General features: G+C 39.8%; 2 protein-coding genes across 18 annotated transcripts; one reads left to right on the top strand and one right to left on the bottom strand.

Annotated features, from left to right (window-relative positions):
- Positions 1-12,118: 12,118 nt before the first annotated feature.
- Positions 12,119-13,283, top strand: LOC110698389. The gene is made up of 2 exons (XM_021875809.1): positions 12,119-12,453; positions 12,707-13,283. Exons 1-2 carry the CDS (start codon positions 12,119-12,121, stop codon positions 13,281-13,283), a joined length of 912 nt encoding a protein of 303 aa, XP_021731501.1.
- Positions 13,284-22,689: 9,406 nt separating this feature from the next.
- On the bottom strand, positions 22,690-26,535 carry LOC110698368 (phosphoenolpyruvate carboxylase 4-like). Of its 17 annotated transcripts, XR_002506732.1 has the most exons (6): positions 24,564-25,804; positions 24,313-24,390; positions 24,149-24,217; positions 23,959-24,064; positions 23,626-23,721; positions 22,694-23,223 (listed from the first exon to the last, which is right to left on the bottom strand). XR_002506732.1 is itself a non-coding variant. In XM_021875788.1 (5 exons), the coding sequence occupies exons 1-4, from the start codon at positions 24,750-24,752 to the stop codon at positions 23,972-23,974; spliced, it is 429 nt and encodes a 142-aa protein (XP_021731480.1). In that variant the 5' UTR covers positions 24,753-25,804; the 3' UTR covers positions 22,692-23,721; positions 23,959-23,971. The 17 variants fall into 17 exon arrangements, 7 of the variants coding, with proteins under 7 accessions (XP_021731481.1, XP_021731480.1, XP_021731479.1 ...); XM_021875788.1 differs by having other exon boundaries at positions 22,692-23,721; XR_002506728.1 differs by having other exon boundaries at positions 22,693-23,721; positions 23,815-24,064; positions 24,564-25,803.
- Positions 26,536-26,795: the final 260 nt, after the last annotated feature.

Here is a 26,795-nt window from a genome sequence, read left to right on the forward strand (position 1 = left end):
AGAGAAGAGAGTGTGGGTGAGGAAAAGAATGATGAGGAAGAGAAGGTTGTTGAGAAAGAAAGAAGTATGGAGAAGAAAAAGCTTAAAGATGAGAATAAAAATTCAAATCCTAGTGAGGCTAGGAATCTTGATAGGCCTATTCCATTTCCCGATCGACTTACGGAGAGGAAGTTGAATGACAAGTTTGCAAAGTTCCTTAGTGTGATGAAGAATTTCCACATCAACCTACCTTTCATTGAAGTTGTCACATAAATTCCTTCGTACTCCAAGTTCCTAAAAGATATTCTCACTAACAAGAGGAAGCTCAATGATGAGCTCATCACTCTTCCTCATTAAGTGAGTGCACTTGTCCAACATAAGATGTCGAAGAAGCAAAATGATCCAGGAAGTTTCACTTTGCTGGTAAAGATTAAGAACATGGAAGCTAGAGGCGCCTTAGCCAATCTTGGAGCAAGTGTTAGTTTGATTCCCCTATCCATTGCTCAAAAGCTTAACATTGAAATGATCCCTACAAGGAAGACTATCTGATTGGCCGACCGTACGGTGAAGTTACCTTGTGGTGAGCTTGAAGATGTTCCTATTGAAGTTGGGCATATTTACGTGCCTTGTGATTTTGTAGTGATGGATATGGAGGAGGATGTTGATGCTCCTTTGATTTTGGGTCGTGAAGCTCTTAAGACTTTGGGGGCGGTGATAAATTGCAAGAACAACACCATTACATGTGAGGTTGCCGATGAAAAGATTGTTTTTGAGTTCTCTAACTTACGCAAGACCCCCATGGTTGAAAAATGCTATAGGTTGACGTTGTGAATGAGGAGTTAGATCGCTTGGGAAGGGTTATGATGAAGCCTCAAGATCCAATGGTTGAAGCTCTTACATGCAAGGAAGAGTATCACTCTCAAGAAGCAAAAGAGTTTGTCGTGGCCATGGAAGAAACTCAAATGGAAGAAGACCATGAACAACAAGAAGATAAAGAAGAGCTTGAACTAAAGGAGGAGAAAATGGAGGAGAGTTCCAAGCTTCCTCCCAAGGTAAAACTCAAACCCCTTCCCCCCTCTTTGAAATATGCTTATCTTGGAAATGAAGGGGAATACCCTATTATTGTCAATGCTACCCTTGATGGTCTTGATTTGGAAAAATTGCTTGCTGTGTTGAGAAAATATAGAAATGTGATAAGGTATAGCATTGACAATATCAAGGGTATTAGCCCCTCTTTGTGCATGCATCGTATTCATCTTGAGGATGATCAATCCACTTCAGTTGAACCTCAAAGAAGGTTGAACCCCAACCTCTAAGAGGTTGTCAAGAAGGAAATCTTGAAATTGCGTGAAGCTGGAATAATTTATGCTATCTCCGATAGCAAGTGGGTTAGCCCAATTCATGTGGTTCCAAAGAAAGGTGGAATGACCATCTTCAATGGAGAAGGAGGAGAGGAAATCTCTACCCGGAGGGTGACCGGGTGGAGAATGTGTATTGATTATAGGAAGTTGAACAAAATACAAGGAAAGACCATTTTCCTCTCCCTTTCATGGACCAAATGTTGGAGATACTTTATCACCATGCTTTCTTTTGTTTTTTAGATGGGTACTCCGAGTTTTTCCAAATCCCTATCCACCCAAATGACCAAGAGAAAACTACTTTCACATGTTCATATGGAACATTTGCATACCGAAGAATTCCATTCGGATTATGCAATGCTCCTTAAATATTCCAACGATGCATGACTTCATTTTTTCTGAGATGCTTGAAAATGAGATTGAGGTTTTCATGGATGATTTTAGTGTCGGTGGCTCGTCTTTTGACACTTGTCATTATAATCTTGAAAAAGTTTTCAAAAGGTGTCAAGAAACAAGTTTGGTTTTAAATTAGAAGAAAAGACACTTTATGGTTAAGGAGGGTATTGTCCTAGGCCATAAAATGTCAAAGAAGGGCATTGAGGTTAATTCGGCCAAAGTTTCGATGATTGCAAAGTTGCCCCCTCCTACTACCGTTACGAGAGTGAGAGTTTTTTTAGGGCATGCCGATTTTTACTAGAGGTTTATCAAAAAAAAAAATTCATCAACCGCCAAACCTTTGACCGAATTACTCAAGAAAGATGTTGTGTTTAGCTTTATTGAGGCTTGTCTTGAGGCATTTCAAAAGCTCAAGGAAGCTCTCATTTCCTCTCCCGTGGTGCAAGCTCCGAAATGGAGCTTGCCTTTTGAGCTAATGTGTGATGTGAGTGATTTTGCATTAGGTGCGATGCTTGGGCAAAAGAAAGAAGCAAGATCTCATGTCATCTATTATGCAAGTAGAACCCTTGATGAAGCTTACAAGAATTACACAACGACGGAGAAGGAAATGCTTGTGGTTGTGTTTTCCATGGATAATTCTCCAAAGTGATTGTGTACACGGATCACATAGTGGTTGGCTATCTTATGACCAATAAGGAGGCAAAGCCACGCCACATCCATTGGGTTCTTTCGCTTCAAGATTTTGACATGGAAATGAGAGATAAGAAAGAAGCAGAGAACTATGTGGCGGATCATTTGTTTAGGATTCCTTTTGAGATTAAGGAAGATGTACCAATCAATGAAGAAGTAGGATTTGAAACTCTTATGGCTATAGCTTCAACATCTAGTCCATGGTATGCGGATATAGCCAACTATCTTGCTTGCGGAGTCATTCCCCCGGAGTTTTCTTCTCAACAAAAGAAGAGGTTTTTCAAGGAAGTGAGGAGATACTTTTGGAATGACCCCTACTTGCTTAAATAGTGTGGAGATGGCCTTTTCCGGAAATGTGTTCCGGACCATGAAATCGAAGGAGTTCTTGAGCATTACCACTCGTTGCCATGCGGAGGACATGGGGAGTTGATAAGACGGTAGCAAAGATTTCCCAATCTGTCCTATGGTGGCCAACGATGCGTAAGGATGCTCACAAGTTTTTTTTAAGATGCGATGTGTGCCAAAGAAGTGGTGGCATAACCAAAAGAGATAAAATGCCTCAACAAAATATTTTGGAAGTTGAGCCTTTTGATGTTTGGGGTGTCGACTTTATGGGTCCTTTTGTCTCTTCATGTGGGAATTTACACATCTTGGCAGCGGTTGACTATGTGACTAAGTGGATTGAAGCCATACCTTCCCCTACCAATGATCATAAGGTTGTGCTTAAGCTTCTCAAGAAAATCATCTTTCCACGGTTTGGGGTTCCTATGGTGCTAATTAGTGATAGAGGTTTCCACTTCGCCAAGAAGCAACTCGAAGCTCTTTTCAAGAGGTATGGAGTTCATTACAAAGTTGGTCTACCTTATCATCCTCAAACTCAAGGGCAAGTGGAGGTGTCAAATAGAGAGATCAAGAACCTTCTTGAAAGAATGATGAACAAATCTAGGAAGGATTGTTTCCTCAAGATTTACGACACACTTTGGGTCTTGCAGACGGTGTACAAGACTCCAATTGATACAGCCCCCTATCGGTTGGTCTATGGGAAGGCTTATCATTTTCTAGTTGAGTTGGAGTATGATGCTTGGTGGGCCCTCAAGGAACTTAACATGGATATGTCGTTGGCCGGTAAGAAGAGATTGCTCAAGGTCAACGAACTTGAGGAGCTTAGATATTTTGCCTACGAGAACTCAAGGCTATACAAGGAGAAAAATAAGAAATGGCACGACCAACACATAAGAAACAAGAGCTTCAAGGTTGGAGATAAGGTTTTGTTATTCAACTCTAGGCTTCGGTTGTTTCCCGAAAAGCTTAAATCCAAATGGTCGGGGCCTTTCGTGATTTCAAAGACTACTCCTTATGGGTCTTTTGAGTTAGAGGCGGGTGACAACAAGTTCATGGTTAATGGTATCGTTTGAAGCACGGCTGCTTTGCAAGGATGAAGTGGGTTTGATTGAATGCATGAGGCTTAATCCGATGGATCTTAAGCCACCCTCTTGATGATAATTTCTCATGGTCAAGTTAGTGACCTCGTAAAGAAGTGCCTCTCGGGAGGCAACCCGAGTTCTCAACTCTTTTGTATCTTTATTTCCTTTATTTGCTTGATTTTGGTTGATCTATCTATTGGTTCTTATCTTATGGTCTTTGGCTTTTCTTTTGTAGGTACTTGAACTTTTGGACATTGTATTTGTGGACTAAGATTCGAGGATGTTTTCACCTCAAAGGAATTGTTTTCAAGAGACAAGATGGAGTTATGGAAGAAGAAAGCATCGAAATTTAGGTCTCAAGAGCTTAAAGTGCATGCGTGCCTAGGGAGAGCCCTCTCCAGGGACCCGCGGGCGCGGACTGGAAGACTTGCGGACGTGGCTTCACAAGGAGAGGGCGTGGACAGAGATTCAAGGACTCCCCCTAACTTTCTAGAGATGCCTCGTTGCGCCCCTGGAGAGGGCGCAGATCTACGTGCCGCGGGCGCGAGGGTTTAACCCGCGGGCGCGGACAGGAAGACCCGTGGGCGCGGCGAATTGGGTTTGCAATTTTACATTCCTTTTCATCAACAGTCCGCCCTCCTTGTTTCCCCTAACTTCGAACATCTCACTCTCTCTAAAACCCCATTCCCCCTCAAGCCCTAACCTCCCCAACCTCACACACTCATCAAAAATCATCAAAATCAACAAAAAATCCATCAAATTTCTTCACTCTCCTTTGGTTTCCTCATCAAATTTCTGAAAATTTACCATTCAAGACTTACTTTGGGCTATTCTTCTTGCGGTTCTCTTGGGTCTCCATTGCTAGATTATTGATGGTTGCTTGGATTTCTTCTTCACAAGGCTAGTTGAGGTGGATTTTGGTCACTCATTGTTGGTATATTTCACTCTTTCTCTAGTTTTAATTGAAATTCGAAGCAATTTCTTTAGTGAGAAAAATTATTGTTCTTCTGAATTCATTTGGGGATTTTTGATATTTGCATGCCAATTTGTGTTGAAGTATCTTGTTAAGCGTGGTTAATTTTGATTATTTGTTGATCTTGTTAATTGTTGGTGAGTTGTATTGATTAGTTGGTGTTGTTGGGTGAACTTTAAAGTGTGGAATTTATGAAGGCTTGTTGAAGTAGTGGGATTGTTATTGTGATTTGAGTTGTGTTTGATTGAACTTGGGCGTTAGTCAAAATTGTGTTCGGTTCAAAAAAGAGAAAGAGTGGAAAGGAACCTCAAGGTTCTACCTCCCAAAACCCCTAACCCGATGAACAACCACCACCACCACCTTTGCCACCTCTCAAATTTCACAATAAAAACCACAAAACCATTTATGACTGCTTGCAAAATCGGAAGTTTAGCCCCACCAAAAACTACCACCAACCTTTTACAACCACACTTGGCATCAATGACAATTGTTGGTTCCTATTCAACAATTTAAGGTTGGGCTCTTTTATGGAAAGCACTTACCGAACATACAAAGAGCCTACTCTTAAGTTTTTAGCCTCTTTCGAATGCCACGTCGCAGGATAAAAGGACCTCACCATCTCTTTCCAACTCTTCAACAAAAAAGAAACATTAAACCTTCGCCAATTCAACCAACTCCTAGACCTCAACCCTGACGCTGACATGTTCTTCCCTGAGCACGAAGTTCTTCGTGATTATAACCCCCTCAAGTGGTGGAAACACATTTCGAGAATGGATGCCTTCAATGCCAAATATTCATTGGCTAGTCAAATCATGCACCCTGCTATAAGACTTCTTCATAGAATACTTGGATACATGGTTTTCAACAAACAAGACTTGGGAAAGATTACCGCGGAAGAGATCCGAATTTTGTGGCTAGCTACAAAGCCGGAATTGGGGCTTAGAGTGAATGTGGGTTTTCTTTTCACCAAGTGCATTGAAGGAATTCTTTTGAGGGCAAAGAAAGGGAAAATTCATTATGGCGGGATGGTCACAAGGTTGGCTGAAAAGCTAGGTCATATGGATAAGTTGCGTTCTTGCATCCCCGTTGGGAGAAGTGATGGAAGTGACATTTGGTTAGACATTGACCAATTGAAAATAATGAATTTTATTGGGGACACGGAGGATAGAGGAAGGACTTGGAGCTTTCTTGTCTCCAGGGAGCATCATTGCCTCCTCCCCAAACCGGAGTTCACTTCTTTTTCAAGGGAGGGAGTTAATCACCCATGGTGGGTGAGAAATGATTCGGGTGTCCTCTCGGTTGCAAGAATGGAGATTGGCGAAGGTCATGATGATGGTGATGATAATGAGGAGGATGAAAATTAGGTGGACGTAGTCCCTCCAATTCAACATCAACAACAGCAACATCACCAAAGAAGAAGAAGACAACAACAACAACAACAAAATCAACAACTTGACTACCATCAAGAGATGGCGGCGATGCGGGCTCAAATGGAGAGCATGCAACTCGGCATGCAAGGTATAATCGCCTCCCAACAACACCATTTTTTTCAAACCAATGCCCTTTATGATGCTAGCGTGTGTAGAGGGGATGTCATCCCCCGGTTAACTATCCATATGTGCTGGCCCAATAAGCGCCCGTGCCATCTTGGGGGGGTGACAACCAACCTGTGTACCCTTATTGGCAAGGTCCCTCGGACCCCAATGTGCCAAGGCGTGAGTTTCCCGATGAGTCCGGTCATTATAACTACCGGGTTTCGGGTGGGAGTGATTATAGGGGGGACCCAACTACCCCTACGTTGATCCCTCTCACCGTTTGCCTCTAGATCAACCCGAGCAATTTGACCAATTATCCGTATCCCAACTAGACCTTTTAAGGGTCATTTTGGGTTGCCTCCCGGTTACACCGGAGGTTGGTAACCCCATGGCCCCCCTTCGGGCTTTTCATATGATAGTTGGAATGCGGATGACTGTGGTGCCGGCCCTAGTGGCCAATCCCCTTTGGTTTGTTAGTTTCCCCCACTTTTTGGTCCCTCCCTTTCATTTTTTTGCATGTGGAGCATCGAGGACGATGCTCTTATCTAGTGTGGGGGGGGGGGGGTATTTGAATCAAAAGGGTGTGTTTTGAGTAAGTGTGGGGGAAGGCACCAAGGACTCATGGGAACAATAAAGGGATTGGTTTGATTTGGTCTTATTACATGGTGTTGTTGGTAAGCATTTGGTAGCCTTGTTTTTGTTTGTTGTTGGTGATGTCTAGGTTTATGATGATGATGATGATTTGAGAATGAGTTGAGTTTGGGTAGTTAGTTATGCCCAAAGTTTGAGTTGGTAGATTTTTCTTTCTTTTTCTTTCTAACCTTTCTCTTTGTGTAGTGTTTGTTTTTGCTTTTATCTCTCTCTTTTGTAGCTTTGAAGAAAATTGGATGCAACATTTGGAGCCATGTAAATTGTAAGTTTGCTTTATTTTTCTTTAAGAGACATATGGGTGAGATCTTTCCTTTACTTTCTCTTTTCTTTCTTTGGCGTGCGTAGTTTAGGATTAGTATAGGAAAAAGTTGAATGGTTCGAGGTTGTTTGCATTTGGTTCTAAGTAACCTGGGATAGTTGGTGTTGATCCCGAATAATCATTGTATGTCGATTGGGATTTATTTGGATTTATATGCCTCATTTGCGAACCTTTTTGATTTCTTTCTCTTTCTATTGTTTTGTTTTTATTTTTGTGTGACGAACATGTCCATGGCAAGATGTTATGAATGTGTTTTGGAATTTGCTTGTGCATTTGGACTCTATTTCTTTGATGATGCGCCTTAGAATGCTTGTTTTTTCTTAACTTAATAATGGGATGCACAGTTTGAGAATTCCTTTGGTTTATTTAGAAGAATCTTAGCTAAGGTAGCAAGGTTAAGAACTTTTGAGGAAATTTGAACCCTTAGTTCATGGGAAGTGCTAAGATGGAGTTTCCCCATATAGTGAATATGAAGCCCTTTAGTTGGCATTTGCTTACCTTTTCATCCCTCGTGAGGTTTATATTGTTCGAGCCTTCATCAATTTGTTGTGCGGCATTTTAGGATCCTCAACTACGCATGTCTCAAACCTTGTGTTGATCTCTAGCTCCCGAGATCGTGACCTAACACCTTTAGAGGAGGAAAAGTGATGTGAATCAAGAGGCAAATTCTTTTGAAGGGTCCAAGACACTTTTAGAAGGTCCAAATAGCTTCATTATAGGCTGCCCAAACAAATAAATAAACAAGGAAAGATCCACTAGTTCAATAGGGAAAGAAGGAAGCATGATTAGCAAAGAAGAAATGGAGCAGTTCACTTCCGGCGAGGAGCACGGTGGCCACGCGCCGAGATGGGGTCCACGCGCCGGCTTCCCGGCACCGGACTGAACCCGGCTACATGCTGGTGTGGCGCATGTCAACAGGGGTGGCGCGTGTGGTGGCGGCGATATGAAAAGAATGATTTTATAGACTTAGTTTATTTATAGAGTTTTTGCTTACAAGTTTTTACCTTTCACTTGAAAGGGTTTTTCTTGGTTTAAGCACTTAGGATAAGATTAAATTTCTATCATTTAGTTGCTATAAATTTCTTAAGTTTATTAGGAATGTTTTTAGTTAGTTAATTAGAGTTTTATTAGGATAAGTTATCCTATTTGAGTTAGAAGTAGTAATTCTATTCTAGTTAGGATACTTGGGGAACAAGGTTAGGGGTTTGTTCTAGTCCTTTTAGGAGTAGAATTAGTTGTCTCCTATGTATATAAATAGGGGTAATTTTCATGGCTTTAGATGGAGATTATTATTGCATTGTTTTGAGTTTAAACACTTGAGTTTTAATTGATGGATTTCAATTTCTGTTTTGCTTGTTTTATTTAAAACATTCGTTTGGGTTGATTAATTAGGTGAATTCTTAGTTAATTAATCTACTTTCTTGTTTAATTCTTGGTGGATTTTCCTGTATAGAATTAAGCTTGATTCATATATGTGTGTGTTTTAGTTTTAGGACTAACATCCACATAAAAAAGAGCACCTTTTCTCATTTTCTTATATTTCCTTTTGTTTAGTTACAAATTTGATTTTCTATTTTTCATCAACCTACCTGCTAACCAATTTGAGCCTAATGTTTCCCTTTCTCGTCTTAACCGCATTACAATCCTAATGACCTATATTTTACCAACCCTCTTAGTTAGTGAAGCATTGGACATGTGAAGTTAATGTTTTGAGTGTATTGAATATGAGGAAGAAATGTTTTGAGAAGTGGTTTAAGAAAAGAGTTTAAAGTTGAGCTTGAATATGAATATGCAAGAAAAATTTGAAAAGAAAGACGCAATTCAGAGGTCTGAAACCTAGAACCCGATTAAGCACTAAACAAGCTCAAAATCAGGAAGAAGGAATAGGATCTAAGATCAGCTGGCTTAATGGGAATGAGGAAGATGATCCTTCAAAGAGGGTATCTTAGGAAGATAAGGAGCGGCATGCAGTGCAATTTAATCAATGGTTACAGGTAATCCATCAAAACTCTCCTTTATCTGAAGTTGATTTCAATGGAACAGTGAATGGGTCTGTTGGGTTGCATTCGGGCTCTGTTCACCCGACCCCATTGATGTTGATTCGAGACAACATCTCTGTCTCTAGTGGGTCTGGGGTTGGTCTGAATATGAATATGACTCCTAGCCCTCGGGATACTCCTCCACTTCGGGAAACGCCCTATTCTAGGGATCCTGCTAGTGCTGGGAATGGGGGAACTAGAAGTTGGAATGCGCTTTTCAGTAACATTAGGGATGAGGGTATAAATTTAACTGGGAAAAATCGTAGAAGCCATGACAAAAGTGATGATCGATCAAATAAGGGGAAGATGCAGATAATGGTTGAAGATGTTGAGCCTGAAATCCAGTTTTGGAGTTCTTCTATTATTTGCTATGCTCTAGGTGCTAGAGTCCCTTATTTCGTGATGAATGGTTTTGTTAGACATATTTGGGGGAGGCTTGGGATTGATAGAGTTAAATTGTTTTCGAAAGGAGTTTACCTTGTCAGATTTCAGGTAAAGGAAAATATGGAGAAGGTTTTGGCTGGGGGGTCCTGTTATGTTTGATAGTAGGCCAGTTATTATGAAAAGGTGGGAACCAGGCATCAACCTAGACAAGAAAGGTGTTTCTGAGGTTCCTATTTGGGTCAGGCTTCCTGGCCTTCATCTGAAATTCTAGGGTCAGAATGCTCTTATGAAGATAGGGCAGCTGATAGGGAAGCCGGTGAAAACTGATAAGGTGACAGCAAACAAGGAGAAGCTTGAATATGCAAGGGTGATGATAGAAGTATCAATTGATGGTGAGTTTCGAGCAGAAATAGATTTTCTAGATGAATCTGGCTCCAACTTAACCTAGAAAGTCATTTACGAGTGGAAAACCATCCATTGTAAGAGTTGCTCTAGTATGGGGCATGATGAAGAGAAATGTCCTGGAAAATGGAATAGACAGTAGAAGAGACGAAGAGGCCCTCTAAATAGAGAATTTGTAAGAAGGGAATGGAGACCTGTCCAGAACCAGGCACGTAGTTAGGCTCAGGTTAACAATCGGGATGCTGATACCAGTCAGAGTACTCAGGAAGCTGTGACAGTGCAGGTTGAGACAGGAAATAGGTTTGATTGTTTGGGTGATGAGGAGGCTGAACTGCACAATTCAATTCTCCAAGAAGCTCACTTGAAGGGTCCGGCTAGGAATGGAAGATTGTGTTGCATTGAGGAAGGGAGGGTTCTGTATGGGAATTTGGAGGAGGAAGAATGTTCTTACTCTCTTCATGGATAGTGTCGGTTTTTGGAATGTGAGAGGTCTAAATTTTTCTAATAAAAGGTGCGATGTTTCTTGGTTTTTGAATCATCATAACCTTGCCTTATTTGGGCTCATGGAAACGAAAGTTAAGGCTAAGAGGTTTGGGTCCGTTTTTTGTAGTTTTGGAAGAGAATGGTCGGTTGTTGCAAATTACTCTAAGAGCGACAAAGGTAGAATTTGGGTTATGTGGCTAGCTTCTGTGTTCCAGCTTAATGTGGTAAGAATTGAGGAACAGTTAATTCACATGGAGGTTTGACATAGAACCTCTGGCAGTGTTTTTATTATTTCTATGGTCTATGGACTAAATGATCCTAAAAGAAGACTTGAGCTCTGGCAGAAGTTAACTGAGATTGCTAGTAATAATAAGTTACAGTGGATTATAGGGGAGGATTTCAACAACATCCTTAATCTTGAAGATCGGATTGGTTCTCCTTGTACGTTTGAGGAAGTCAAGGATTTCAGAGCCTTCCTGGGAAATAATGGTCTGTTCGATTTTAATGTTGGTGGATTGTTCTACACGTCGAACAACAAACAACAAGGGCAAAGGCGTGTTTGTTCGAAGATTGATAGAGTTTTGGTTAATAGTGAGTGGTTGAATAGGTTTCCTAACACTATTGCTACGTTTCTTCCTGAGGGATTGATGGACCACAGCCCTTGTTGCATCAATATTTTTGGTGTGAATGAAAAATCTGTAAAACCGTTCAAGTTTTTTAATTATTGGACGAATGCTCCTGGTTTCTTGGATGTTGTGAGTATGGCTTGGGGTACAGATGTTAGAGGTACTGCCATGTTCAGAGTTGTTAAGAAATTACAAACAGTAAAAAAAGGCTCTAAAGGAGGGGAGCTTGAGCTCTCTTTCAATGATTGAGGTTGCTGATGCCGATGCTTCTGTCAACCTAATGAATGTCCATAAAAAGCTGAACTTAGACCCGCTCAATGAAGATCTGATTGATGAGGAGAAGCAGGCTAGAGTTGCCTTCCAAAAGGCTCATGCTGACAGGTACTCTTATTTGAAGCAAAAAGCCAAAATGCACTAGGTTAAGGAGGGTGATTTGAAGACAGCTTATTTTCATGCCTTCATTCAAACGAGAAGGGTTCAGAATAGGATATGCAGTGTTATTCATGAAGATCAGACTATTCAAGAACCTAGCTTGGTGGTAAATGCTTTTTTGGAGTTCTATCAAAACTTGCTCGGTACTAGTTCTGAGCTAGAGAAAACGGCTCACAATGCTATGATTGGGGTGGGCAGAATCCTTTCTCAGGAACAGCAAATTGATTTGTGCAAAAGTTTTACAAACCATGATGTGAAAGCTGCGCTTTAGAGTATAAAAGATGATAAAGCTCCGGGTCCCGATGGTTTTTCGAGTAAGTTTTTTAAAGCTTCTTGGGATATTGTTAAGAGTGATATTTGTGAAGCGGTGTTGTCTTTTTTTAACCATGGGAGTTTGCTTAAACAAGTTAATAATACTTTGCTCACTATGGTTCCAAAAGTTGAAGATGTTGTTTATGTGTCACAGTATAGGCTTATAGCTTGTTGCAATGTTTTGTATAAGCTTATCTCTAAACTTCTTTGCTCTAGACTAAAAACTGTTTTGCCTGTGTTGATAAGTGAGAATCAAAGTGCCTTTGTTGCTGGAAGATCTATTTTGGATAATATTTTGGTGTCTCAGGATATGTTAAAAAATTATAATAATAAAAGGAAGGCTCCTCGTTGTACTGTTAAAGTTTATTTGAGGAAGGCTTACGACTCAGTTCATTGGTCCTTTATCAGAGATATGATGATTGCTTTGAATTTCCCTCCTCAATTTGTTGGGTGGGTGATATTCGTGTTACTACCCCTTCTTATTCTGTGATGATCAATGGGGGGCTTCATGGCTTTTTCAAAGGGAAGAGAGGCATTAGATAAGGGGACCCCATTTCTCCCTTGATTTTCGTTATGGTTATGGAATACTTATCTAGACTCCTTAGGAAGGTGGGGAATTTGGAAGGCTACAAATTTCACCAAGGGTGTAAGCATCTGGGGTTAACTTATCTTGTTTTTGCTGATGATCTTATGCTTTTTTGAGACATGGGGATAAGAAGTCTTTATCTCTTCTTGTGAGGGCTCTTAAGACCTTTAAGAAGGTTTTGGGACTTGTGGCTAATTCAGAAAAAACAGTTGTGTATTGTGGTAGCATGGATTCAGTGAAGAAGGAGGAGCTTCTGAGTGGATACGGTTTTGCTATTGGCGATTTTCCTTTTCGACACCTTGGGATCCCTCTCAATGCTAAGTATATGAGAAGCTCTGATTTTGATAGCATTGTTGATAAAATGCTGGCTAGGATTACCTGTTGGTCGAGTAGGAACTTGTCTTATGCTGCAAGGACTACCCTTATAAACTCTGTTCTCATGAGTCTTCATTCTTACTGGGCTCAATGTGTCCTCTTGCCTAAGGGGGTTATGCATAGAATTACTCAGTTGTGTAGATCCTTTCTATGGGATGGAGCTGCTATGGTAGGGGGAGCCCCTCCTATTTCTTGGGATTGGGTGTGTAAGCCTAAAAAGTATGGTGGGATAGGAATGAGGGATTGTTCTAGATGGAACAACGCTGCCTTGGGGGAGTATGTTTGGAAAATTGCAAAGAAAGAGGATACATGTGGGTAAAATGGGTGCATAGCATTTATTTGAAAGATAAAGATTGGTGGTCGTATAGTCCTAAGAAGTGCGATTGACGGTTTTGGAGGAGATTGTGTGCTGTGAAAGATGAACTTCACCAAGGTTTTGAAAGTGGTAACTGGATTAGCAAAGACTACAAGATTTCAGAATGCTATGAATGGTTACAGGGGCTTCAAACTAAGGTTGGATGGGATAAATGGGTTTGGAATAAATATAATGTGCCAAAGCACGCCTTTATAGCTTGGTTGGCTGCTCAGAAAAGACTAAAGACCAAAGACAGATTAATCTCTTTTGGTTGCAGTTTTGACTCCTTGTGTCTTCTGTGTGGCAATGCTCCTAAGTCCCATGATCATTTATTTTTTGATTGTTTCTACAGTATATATTGCTTAAAGACTATTGCAACCTAGCTTAGAATAAACGAGAGGAATTTTAGGTTGGATATGTCTTGGAAACACTAAAATAGATAGCGACTAGATATGATACAAAATAAAATATTTCTAGCTGTCTTTTCTGCCTGTGTTTATTATATTTGGTTTGCTAGGAACCATGTTATTTGGGATAAAGCTGTGATTATTCCTAGTAAGCTGTGTCATTCCATATGCTTAGAAGTGCTATGCAGATTACAACAGTTGATTGATAAGTCTTGGTCCCGAAATCATTGCAAGTGGCTACAAAATCTGAGATACAATCTACCTTCCTAATTTTCTTCATGGTTATGTGCTGCTGTCTTGATCTAATAGCTGCTGCGTTTTTTCTCTGACTTGTTGAGTTGATTCTCCTCTTGTTTGGCTGCTATCTGCTGCTCTTTTTCCAAGGCTGTTGTGTCTGTTTGAGAGGCTGCTGGTGTCTGTCAGTGTGGCTGGTTCTGTGCAGCTCTTGTACTTGCAGGTGGTTTGACAGTGCTGAGTAATGGAGAGTGTGTAGCAGCTGGGTGTTTTTTTGTGTTCTAGTGTCCTTGGTGACTGTCTGCAGAAACTACAGTCTGACTGTTGATGGCTGGTTCTTTCTGTGCTAGTCTGTGATGTTCTGGCTGGTCTGAAGCTTGATCTGCAGGAGTTGTTTTGGTGTCAGTCCTGGTGCTGCAGCCTGCAGGTGGCTGGTCAGTCTTGCTGGTGTTGGTTGCTACTTTGGTTTTGTGCTTGTTTTTGTACAGGCTGTGTTATATGCTTTTGTTTTTGATGGTTTTGGTCTTTGTGTTTGTTCTTATTTGCTGTTTTTGTCCTAGTCCTAGCGTGTTGTACCCTTCCTAGAAGGTGCCTTCTCGCTTGAGGCTAGGTAGGAGTTCCCTCTCGCTGTTCCTGGCACCCTTCGTAGAAGGTGGTTGGTGACAGTGTAGGGAGGTAATGGTGTTGGTGTGCCTTCGGGCTTGTGTAGGTTTTGGAGTTTTGCAACTTCCCTTCTTTGTAAGTTGTATTTTTTCATTCTTTGGTAATAAAATCTCTTATTTACCAAAAAACAAAAAAAAAAAAAAAAAAAAAAGAAGTTTGAAAAAAAAAATATAAAATAAAAATATGAGAGCTTTGAAGTTCCTTTCCCTTGAATAAGGGTGGTAATGTAATGAAACTGAAATGATGGTTGTTTGTTTGATTTTTAGTCGTTTCTTAGGTTTTGTTTATGAGAGTTGGCCACTCTCTTGCTTCACTTAGGATTTGCCACCAATTTTTCAAATGATTCCCTACCTTTACCCTTAACCAAGTCATTACAACCCTAGTGAAGACCCTTAGACTTTAGAGGGGCGTGGTCAAAGACCGGTGGAGGGAGATGGATTTCAACCATATGGAGAGAGCATGCATGGTTGAGATGTCGGGATGACCTTATACCTCCTCAAAATGAATCTTTTTCGGTTCAGTCGTGGAATTGTGAGGAGTCAACTAGGGGGATGATTTTAAGCTAGTGGGGAGAACGCAGACCGTTTTGGAGGGGACTAGGGCGAAGAACGAATCACTAGTTCACTATGCTTAGCTTAGGCTCGACTCTTGCAACCACGAGCATCTTGGAGTGTGTTTTCATCATTTAATTGAGAAAGGATAATATTCTTTGACGCTTGTCTATCCTTTTGAGTCCGAATAGAGCATATGTCCACCCTAAAACTTGATTTGCTTTTCTAAGCCTTGCCACGATGTGTTTGTCTTTGTACTGTTTGCTTTTTTCTTTCTTTTCTTAGTTTTGCTTAAGGACAAGCAAGAGGCAAGTGTAGGGGATTTTGATGAGTGGCATTTACGCCACCATTTCACCCTTTTTCACTAATGAATTCCCCTCATTTGTCACTTGTTTGTGCCTTCGCTTACAGTTTTTACCTCTATTTTAGTTACTTTTGTTCTTTATCGTGTTTTTCCTTTTCTTTTATCTTTTCTTTGCTTTGAACCTTTTATTTGTTTGCTTTGATAGCTCCTAGCACTCGTGGGCGGAATTTGAGTTGCTAAGCAGAGTTGAAGTGGCTAGAGTGGCTTATTCCAAGAAGAGGAAGTGCTTAAAGGTGAGGACGTGCTACCACAGCAAGCCGCGGGCGCGGATAGGAAGGTTCTGAGCTGAACACCAGTTTTTGGAGATGGCTGGGAGAAGGCTTGGAGAGGGCAAGCCCCTGGTGGCCGCAGGCGCGGCGAGCTGGGTTTTCCAACTTCGTACCCACAGTAGAGAGGGCGCGACAGCTTGCTGGAGAGGCCTCTCCCTCACCCGTTTTCTTTTTTTTATCAAGAGCCTATAAATAGTCCTTGGATGGAAATTTCATGACATTATTCACTATTCCATTGCCATCTAGAACATTTTTGTAGAGAGAGAATATCAAAATTTTAGAGAGAGAAAATAGCTTAATCATCAAGTTTCCATTATTGCAATCGAGATCTTTTCAAGTTTCCTTCAAGTTTTCATCTTTTCAATGCAACTAATCCATGTTTGCTTAATCCTTCAAGTTTAATTGTAGTAATCTCTTTACCCGTTATCTTTTGTTTGGTTTTATTGCTCTTAATAGTGTTTATTTCAATAAAGTTCTTTGCTTTTACTTATTTCATTGCTTTTTCTTTGATTTTGAATCATGTTTGGTTTTGTTAGGATTGAATCCATGTTTAGAGTAGTTGGTATGACTATCCTCTTTTCTGTAGCTAGAGAAGGGGGTGAAAATCATGATTGATTGAGTTTATATTGATGATTGATTGGGTTTTTCCTTGAGTTGATGATTTTGTGCTTATAATGCTTAGAGCTATTGTTGTGCACCTCTAGCCCCAATATTTGAGTTCTAGATTAGATGCATGAGAATGATTTAGTTTAGGTTTGATCGATTTCATCGACTTTCTCTGAGTGATTGTATGAGAATGAATTATTTTGAGTAGAGTTTGTACTCCTTGGCATGAATCCATGATGATTATCATAGTTGTCTTAGTTGATCAGGATTGGAGCCCCCTTTCCCTAGTGTTTTTTATTATAATTCCCTTAAAATCTTATTTTTGATCTTTGTTTTAGTGATTCTAGTTCAACTTCTTATTTTGCTTGTTTTAATCCTTTTTTAGTAGATAGTTTAATCTTAGATATTCACAAAAACAAACCAAAATACCCCTTGTTACTTGCAATAGATTCTTGATTCCACTTTGATTGTGCAATACCCCGTTTCATTCCTTGTGGTTCGACCCTAGCTTACCACTATCTAGTGTAAACTTGATAGAGTTAGGTTAGGAATACAAATTGTTGATTTCATTTAGGATAGTAGACACGACCTATTGTCCCCCGATCAAGGCCCTTTTAAAAGGAAGCATGAGGAGGTAAGAGACGCGAAAACGGGCGACTGATGCCATTAACTCTGAATGATATTAAGACTAAAGCCAAAGAGAGTAAACAGGAGGAGCTGGTTAAGGAGCTAAGGGCTGTTGTGGAGACGGCCAACAGTAGGGCGTCTGACTTTGAGCTTGAGCTTAAAAATGCCCAGTTATATCTCAAGGCACTGGATAGGCCGGCCAAGAAAATACCCGGCTTCGGGCAGACGTCGGCCGGCTCAAGGATGATATAGTTCATATGCAGATTGATCATAAGGCTGAGCTGGCGACTGAAAAAGAGCGCACTACTAGAAATAGGTCGTTTTCCGACGGAATAGTTCCGACAGACTTAAATTCCGTTGGAGAATTCAAAAATTCCGACGGAATTTTGGTCTGTCAGAAAAATCCGTTGAAAAAAATAAGTTGCGACGGAAAATCCCACGGAAATATTCCGACGGATTTTTTTTCCCTCGAAATTTATGTCTTCCGACGGAATATTCCTTCGGAAAATATCCCTCGGAACATATTAATTTCCTACGGGTTTTAATTCCGTAGGAAATTTCCGACGGATTTTAAATCCGACGGAATTAAAACTATTCCGACGGAATTTTATTTAAAAAAAAACACCTAAATCTAAAAACACGGAATATTTGACCCCCCCCCCTTAATTCTGTTTCTTTCCTATTCTCTCTCCACACCCCTCTTCTTCTTCTCTCCTTTCTCCTTTCTCCTCTCTTATTTCTTTTTCTTTCCCTCTCCTCTACATGACTGTTCTTCTTCTTCTTTCCCTTTAATTTCTCAGCGCTCCTTCTTCTCTTCTCATCCCTCCTTCTTTTCTTCTCATCCCTCTTTTTCCCCCTTTCTCTTTCTTCTCGATCTCCTTATCACTCCTCTTTACAACACCACCACCACTACAACAACCGCCAAGAAGAACACCACCGCAAGAACCACCGGCTACATCAAGGCCGCCCAAGGACACCACCACCGCAACAACCTCCGACAACACCAACACCGAAGAAAGATCTACATTTAATTTTGGTTAGAATTAGATCTAGTTTTATTTTGTTCAAATTTTCAATGTATAACTTTTAGTTTTTGAAATAATTGTATATTTAAGTTAAATTTTTGCTAAATTTTGAATTGTTAAATTTCAATGTATATTTTTGTTAAATTTCGAATTGTGTTGATTTTAGATCTATTTATTTAATTTTTAATTTCTATTTTTTATTTTATGTTATGAATTTTGTTTAATTTTTTTTTCATGGGTTAAGGGTTTTTTTGGTGGGTGGTGAGGTGGGTTCAGGTTGGTGTGCTATGGTGGGGTTAACGTGTGGTGGGTTAGGGTTAGGGTTTGGGAAAAGGTGTAGTGGGTTACGATGGTTAGGCGTGGTGGGTTAGGGTTTGGGTTAGAGGTTTTGGTGGGTTACAGTGTGGTGGGTTACGGTGGGGTTAAGGTGTGGTGGGTAAGGGGGCAGCGTTGGTGTAGGTGGGTAGGGGGGTAGTCAGGGGGCAAGGGGTGGGGGGTGGGGTGGGCTGGTGGTGGTGTGGGTGGGTAGGGGGGTAGTCTGGTGGTGCTGGGTGGGGGTGGGGGTGGTCTGGGCAGGTGGGGTGAGGGCTGTTTTTTTTTTTTTCCGACGGAATATCCCCATCCGACGAAAATTTCCGTCGGAACCTTGCGACGGATTTACTCTAAAAGTCAACAAAAGCGCCGACAGAACAAAATCTGTCGGAAATTCCGTCGGAATAGACCTTTCCGACAGAATATCGCAAAATACCTACAAAGGGTCTTCCGACAATGCTTTCCGATGGAATTCCGTCGGAAATGGGCATTTCCGACAGAATTTCAGGGTTATCCGACGGATTTTTTCCGTCGTTGATTGACTGTTTTCTAGTAGTGGCGGCTGGTGGATGAGAATGAACGAGATTGCAAAGCACGCATGAAAATACCATGGAATCTCATCCATCGGGACTACGACTGGGAGTTCTTCAACCTAAGGTACAAGTATGCCACTGAGGTATATGATGTCCGGTCGCTCAGTCTGAAGGCGCAAGCTCCTTTTAACGAATGGGCCGACATCGAACCGTCTGATGAAGAGCAGGAGGATGAGCTTTATGAGCATGAGGAAGACCCGCTGCCGGTTGATATTGGCCAAGTTTAACCAAGGCAACCTGAAGGCGAGATCCCCTCCAGCCAGGACTAGTCAGTGCCTTCACCTCAGCAAAAGCAAAATTAAGCCTCTTCGGCCCTAAGCCGTTTATGTTTATGGCATGCGAGCCGAGTATTTGAATTTATTTCCTACAATTTTTTTAGTTTTCCAGATATGGATCCAGTATAACATTTTTTCTCTAGCTATCTAGGTCTTATAGAATAGGCGGTAATCTCTAGCTATCTAGGTCTTATAGATAGTTCAATTCAAACAACTGCAAGCTTATCTTAATCCAGACACTCGGTTGGGCCGTTTTTATTTTTATGTTTATAGAGCAATGTACCACCCAGATGAGAGATGCTCTCTACGACGAATTCACTCGGATGGGCGTCGCCGGATGTCTACTCATGTTGGAGCAGACGGTTGGTCTAGATTTAGTCGTCTGCACAATGTATAGGCGGTGTTCCCATTGGGAGACATATCTAATAAAGAATAAATAATCAAAATTGAAAACAAAAAGCAATTTTTCATTGATAGGCTTTTCGTTTACAAAAATTTACAAATCTCAGAAGTGGTAACTTTTGAGGTGGTTTACATTCCAAGTTCAGGCTAGCTTCCTGCCGTCTTGTGTTTCCAGATAGTAGGTGCCGCCTCTTACTTCTTCGTAGATCCGGTAGGGACCTTCCCAATTGGGTGTCAGCTTGCCCTGTTCATTGGCCCTACCGGTTGCCTCCATTTTCTGTAACACAAAGTTCCTTATATTCAAGGGTCGTTTGTGCACTCTTTTGTTGTAGGCTCTTGTCATTCTCAGACGGTAAATCTCATGATGAAAGACGGCATTGCCCCTACGTTCCGGGACTGTATCCAATGCTAGCCGCATGGCCTCCTTGTTTGCCTCTTCATCATATACCATGACTCCAAGAGTCGGCTCATAGCTAGACGACCTCAGCATCATACACCATGAGAAATGGGGTTTCACTGGTTGCCCCTTTTGATGTTGTTTTGATGGCCCATAGGTCATTAGTTAACTCTTCTACCCATAGACCGCCAGCCCTTTCAATTTTCTTTTTTATGCCGACTGAGATTAGTTTGTTGAAGGCTTCAACCTGGCCGTTTGCCTAGGTACGGCCAACTGATGCAAAACAGTGGGAGATCCCTTGGTCTCCCAGCCGATTCTTGAGGGTAGGCATCTCAAACTGAGAGCCATTGTCAAAAACCATAGGCATAGGTACCCGAAACCGGGTGATGATGTTCTTCCAGATGAAGGAAATGACATATTTTATCTTGATGCCTTTGACCGCCTCTACCTCTACCTGCTTGGTGAAGTAGTCAACTTCAACTAGAATATACCGCCGTCCGCCTGGCGTAGGCGTATACGGTCCCAGAATGTCCATGCCCCATTTAGCGAATGGTACTGGGCCATAGATGGTCGTCAGATCTGTGGCTGGATGGTGTATGAGTCTGCTAAATCTTTGACATTTATCACACTTCTTCACCATTTCTATGACGTCTGCCTCAAGAGTGGGCCAAAAGTAGCCTTGCCGCCTAGCCCTACGCGCTAGTGCCCTGTCGCTTTTGTTAGAGGCGCAGTAGCCCGAATGCAATTCTTTCACAATTTCTTGCCCCTTTTCAGGGGTGATTCATTTCAAGAGAGGTTGCAGAAAACCCTTCTTGAAAAGCTTTCCATTATGAATCTCAAAGTGGGCCTCACGTTTTTTTATTGTAGCCATTTCTAGATATGTATCTGGCAAAGTGCTATCTTGCAGATTGGCCAGGATGCTGTCCATCCAGGTAGAGCTTCGGTCCAGTACTCCAATGGGATCTTCTTCAATACTTCGTTTTTCCATTATTTCCCAGAAGAATGACCGAGGCATATTACATGAGGCGGATGAAGCCAATTTCGACATAGCATCTGCCTAAATGTTCTCAGATCTGGGCACCCGACTTAACTGAAATTCATCAAGTGTCCCAGCTTTAGCTTAGACCGCCTGCAAATATTTGAGCATGGCCAGATGGGTGGCCTCATATTCACCATTGTACTGGCTAACGACTAATTTTAAATCAAAGCAGGCGTCAATTTTTCTTGCCCCTGCCGCCTTGCACATGCGGATGCCGACTAGTAAGGCTTCATATTTTGACTAGTAGTGCATGATCGGAGGACAATAGGTCGTTACTACTACCCTAGATCAAATCTACATAACTCTATCAAGTTCACACTAGATAGTGGCAAGCTAGGGTCGAACCTCAAGGACTAAGTGTATTAATTTAAGGTAATTAGACTAGTAGGAAGGTTGTGAGATAGAGAGAGAAACATCTAAAATACTACTTAAAGCAATTAACAAGATAATAGGGAAAGGGGAATTAAATTACATTAATGAATTCAATAACAAGTCGCAATTAGATGATCATGATCTCAATTAGGAACGATTAACACACTCAACTCACTCCCGCGCAATTAAGCATGCTAATTATCCTACTAAGCTAAATCAATCCCGCGCAACTAGCCTAACAAAGGTATGGAAGAATCTAGACTCTCAATCAACTCACTTCCGCACAATTGATTGAAAGCACAATTAAAAACCAAGAATCAATTAGCTAAAAAGATTCTAGTTGATGTAAGCATCATCCAAACACAATAATCAAGAATCAATTGCATACTTATTACAACCAATCACTCAATTCATCAACATAACCTTCATCCATTTCCCTAGAACAAAATCTAAGCAAACATAATGATAATGAAGGAAAACATGGAAAACAAAGTAAAACTAGAATTAAAGCAAGAATCAAATAAGTACTAATTAACTACTCTAATAAACAATGAAATAAGCAAAAACAAGAATTAAACTAAACAATAATGGAATAGAAATAACCAAGAAACACCGAAATAAACCTAAAACTAAGGGAGAAAAACACCCTAATATGTGCCATAAATCACACTTATCAAATTCCCCTATGCTTAACTCTTGCTCGTCCTCGAGCAAGACAAAACCAAAAGAAAAAAGGAGATGGATTTGTTCAAGCAAGACTAGCACACTAAAGTAGACGAGAATGTACACTAACTCACTTTCGTAGGGATCACGGTCAATTTTAGCAACTAAAGACAAGCCCTTTAAACCCTAGATCGCTCTAGAGGACGAGTGTGCTCTCGTGAAGGTTTCCTAAGAGTTTAACCCACAACTTTTGAAAAAAACTAAGCAAAACAAGGCAAAGAATAAAAAGGAAATCAAAAGAAAAGGAAGGAAAACAAATCACTACTGCAAAAATAGGCAAAGAGACCTGTTATAATAGGCCTAAGAAATCTCATTAGAGGAGGTCTCTAGCTCACAGGTCTCTTTGGCAAAGAGACCTGCTCTATAAAACATGTCTCTTTGCAATTAATAAGAGACCCCTCGTAAGTGAGATAACAGGTCTCTTTGGGCATAATAATATTTTGAATCTATGAAGGCAAAGAGACCTGTTATCTTTCTCAACAGGTCTATTGAACGCATTAAAAAGACCTGTTAGGAGAGATAACAGGTCTCTTATGTCTTTAATTTTTTATAAAAAAAAAAAAACAAAATTTGATACCCTATACAATATTTGTTCCTGTAGGGTACCTATATAGTATTCATGTACCTGTATTTTGCAATTATTCCATAATCTCATAATGTCTATGTATAATATATTATTAAACTTCTATTAATTTTTTTTTTATTAAACTTAAGTGGATAAACACTTTTACAAACATTCATTAATAAAAATTCAAATGTAACCTTCAAAAATACTATACAAAAACATCTAAAAATACTCTATTTATTCTCCAAAAATATAAACCATACTCATTAACGTTAGGCACCAGCAGCAGCTACACCAAAAGTAAAACAACAACACCCCAGGAATAGGCAGCCCAACAGCAGCAGCAGCTTCAAAAGTCTAAGAAGAACAACACTAAACCCCACGCAGGCCACAAGAACATCAACACCCTGAATACTCACTCCCTGATCAGGAACTGGTTTGCTAGGAAGAACACCTTTCTTGCTAGATTCTTGCACCGACCTGTAACAACCAATGCAGTACACAAGTGATAACGAAGTCATGAATAAGACAATGAAATCTCCGTAAGGAAAACGTTGAGCATGATGTATGAACAGAAAAAAGATGAAATTTTAAAACGAATAAATTACACATCAGTAATATCAGTAGATAAAACTAATTACAGGGTAAAAGTGGGCTTACAGGATTTGGAGGTTAATTGACTGGGGACCTTACATGTTTTGTAGTAGAAAATATCAATAAATAGCTCTAATCCTCTTTGCCACTATATGGTAATTGATACACGTATGAAATCATATCAAAAGCACATAACCAACTGGAAAAATGTATAATATTCTAGAGCTGGTGACTTTTATTCATACAACTAAACACATTAGTATTACTGTCAAGATAATGTAACCTTACCTTGGTAGTCACATTAGGATTTCCATCTCGATCACCTCCCATCCATGAACCAAACTTTATGGGCGTACATGTCAAGGGAAGTGCGTTACTAGTGTGCTACAGAAGCATTACATATAAAAACACAAACATAAGAAACAGTTAGACATCTTCTATAAGGAAAAGGTAGAGACAATTCACATGGAAACAGACCTTCTTTAAGGCATTAATAACACGGCGCAGATAGTGAGGAATGTCTCTCCAAAGAGATTGCTCAACAATATGTAAACGTGCAGAACAATCCACAATTAAGAAAAGGAAATTCTGAAATGCATGATTACATTAGTTACAACTTACAAGTATCAAAAGGTTAAGAAAGATTACATGCCCTAGCTTCATCTACCGGAGTAGGTTTATGCCTTCTAAGCTCATCTGTTTGCCAAACTGATGTTATCTCTCTTACCTGAAAAAAGGATCACTATATAGATCAATTAGTCAGTATCGAAAATGATACTGTGAAATAAAGGGTCATTATGCAGTACATTACCAGATCTTCAATTAGCATCTCTCCATCTTTATGACCAAGGTCAGGTCTATCATTATACTCTAGAAGATGCTGCAAGGAAAATTCAGAGTTTCACATTTATTAGCTACTCAAAGACAACAAACATTCAAAATTCATCCAAGTTATCAGATATTTGTAGAGCTTACAACGATTCTTATATGCTTGTATTGTAAGGAGCGCCTATTTATCTGTGTGGGATGCGCAGTTAAAACAATTTCTACCTCCTACAAACACAAGGCACCAATGAAGTTTGTCAAGAACTCACATCTTAGAAGAGATAATTTTGCAAAGGTCATCAAACTTCCAAATACTACATATTATATTAGTTGAAAACAGATAGGCTGAGAAACATGGTTGTAAAGGTCTTCTAGGGATACTCCTTCCCGAATCAGCTTACCAAAGATATCATCACATGATTTTGACAGTTGTGGAACATTTCGCTGTTTATGCAGCCTACATTGGATAAAACTATGTAAATAAATTTAAGGAAAAAGTTCATAGTTGAAATTCCAAAAAAAACCAAAATCTTGTAGCAACCTAGTCGAATTCCATCAACACCAGAAATACCCACATAGAAAAACTTCATATTTCCAAAATTTGATAGAAAACAGCTCAATTACATAAGAATAATCATCGTTTTCCAAATCAATGGTCAGAATTTGAATACAATTAACAAGTTGAAGGATCAAAATTTTCAAATAATATCAACTACATAGTTCAATTCCTCAAAATAAGCACACAAATTAACAGCAATCACACTGCAATTCCACCAAAATCAAAAACTCAAGATCTAGGAGCATATGACTTTCGCAGCCTACATCAAATTGATGAAACTCAGAGAAACAACTAAACTAGTGTTTCAAAAACAGAGAACAACCCTCGTAAATAATCATATATTAAAATCAACAAATTAATTTAAATTCAAAAACATATACTCAATTATTCATACCTATTCATTCATACCATTAAAGTGCTTTTCAGAGTACCTCAAAAACAAATCCTTCCTCCGGCCCATTGTCTATGCGATGATGGTTCTGAAGAATCCAAATTCTGAAACTATAATATCATTAAGTGCTTCAATTGCAACTTTAATTCATCAACAACATAAAAAAATCAACCAAAGAAAGATAAATCATTCAAATTCAACACACAAAAAAAAAAAAAAAAAAAAAAAAAAAAAAAAAAAACAAATAAACCCCAAAAAAATTGCAAAATTGCAACCGAAAAAATAAATTGCGAGCACACAGTAAAATTGTTTTCTGAGGTGAAGCCGGTGCTTTAGGCTGTAAAAGGGACAGTTAATCTTTAACCAAAAGATTCAAATTGCAATTCTAAACACCCAAATTCAAATGAATATATATAGACTCTAAATCAAAGTTGTTTCAATATTTAACATCTAAGCTAGTTCATAGAAATACTCACTTTCTCACTTCTATACACAAAAATCAACCAAAATTTAGCAATTTTTCATGATTAATACAACAAAATTAAGACTTCATTCCATTATAATTCCACGCATTCTCCTTCCAAATCATAAACAAAATCACATACTAAAATACAATCATTCACAAAATTCAGTAAATAAAATCATACTTGTATATAAATCAAAATTTAATGCCAACAAACAATTGAGAAAAAAATTGAAAAAATTTACCTATACCAAGATCTGAGTGTATGATTTCTATCTCTAACTTAAAATTTTACTTCGTCAAATAAAGAAGCCCATCCAGCAATCGAAAGAGGAGAGAAGCCGATAAACCCTAGGAAAAAAAATTAATATGGGGAAAAGGGTATTGATGGCAGCTTTGGGTGGGGGAAGCTTCGAGTATAGGAGGGGAGTAATGGAATCGGTAGTCGCCGCCGGCAGAGGTTAGGGTCGCGTTGTATGTGGAAGTCGCCGGAGGTTCGAGAGGGAGATGGCAATCTTCGGGTTGTGTAGGAAAGAAACTTCGGGTGAGGGGAGAACCATACCGACACTAGAGAGGAACACCGGAGAGTAGCGGCGGTGAGAGTAAGACGGCGGCAGTGTGGGAAACGACGGAGGGGGCAGTGAGTCAAGGTGAGAGCCTGAGAGGTGACTCAGGCTAGATTGGGGCGATAAATAGGAGTTTTTTTTTTTTTTTTAAACAAGGTAGCCTAATTCTAATACTAGGTTTTTTTTTATTTTTTATTTTTTTGAAATATGATTCTATTACTATAATATTCTAATATATTTTTAATAAATAAAAAAATATTATACAAAGAGACCTGTTAAAGATAACAACAGGTCACTTTATTTTTTTCCCACCATCAATTTCCACATAAGAGACCTGTTACTAGTAACATTAGGTCTTATTGATCAAAGAAACCTGTTATATGATATAACAAGTCTCTTTTAATAGGTCACTTTGGGCATTTTTGTAGTAGTGAATGTTCATGAATGGACTTTTGCAAATGAACAAGCACAAATAAATATAAGTCTTTCTAAACAATAGAGGAGTGCACGCTTCAAGATATCCAAGGTTGATTGAAACATAAGAATGCTAAGCATAGAGAACTAATAAGACACAATTCACCTTCATCCCAAACGATCTTACCGCGTTCTCCCTACTAGTTTCAAATTCACCTCTAGTGAGAATCTCAATGATTC

The sequence above is a fragment of the Chenopodium quinoa genome, unplaced genomic scaffold, assembly GCF_001683475.1.
Source record: "Chenopodium quinoa cultivar QQ74 unplaced genomic scaffold, ASM168347v1, whole genome shotgun sequence".
Lineage (NCBI taxonomy): Eukaryota > Viridiplantae > Streptophyta > Magnoliopsida > Caryophyllales > Amaranthaceae > Chenopodium > Chenopodium quinoa.

Bases quoted from the DNA above. Each gene is read 5' to 3' on its own strand.
- LOC110698389 (XM_021875809.1), top strand. From the start codon at position 12,119: ATGGTTCCAAAAGTTGAAGATGTTGTTTATGTGTCACAGTATAGGCTT. The intron at 12,454-12,706 runs GTGGGTGATATT...TGCTTTTTTGAG, and splicing joins TTCCCTCCTCAATTTGTTGG to ACATGGGGATAAGAAGTCTT.
- LOC110698368 (XM_021875788.1), bottom strand. From the start codon at position 24,752: ATGAAGTTTTTCTATGTGGGTATTTCTGGTGTTGATGGAATTCGACTA. The intron at 24,391-24,563 runs GTAAGCTGATTC...TTGTGTTTGTAG, and splicing joins ATCATGTGATGATATCTTTG to GAGGTAGAAATTGTTTTAAC. The intron at 24,065-24,148 runs GTAATGTACTGC...TCCTTTTTTCAG, and splicing joins AGATGCTAATTGAAGATCTG to GTAAGAGAGATAACATCAGT.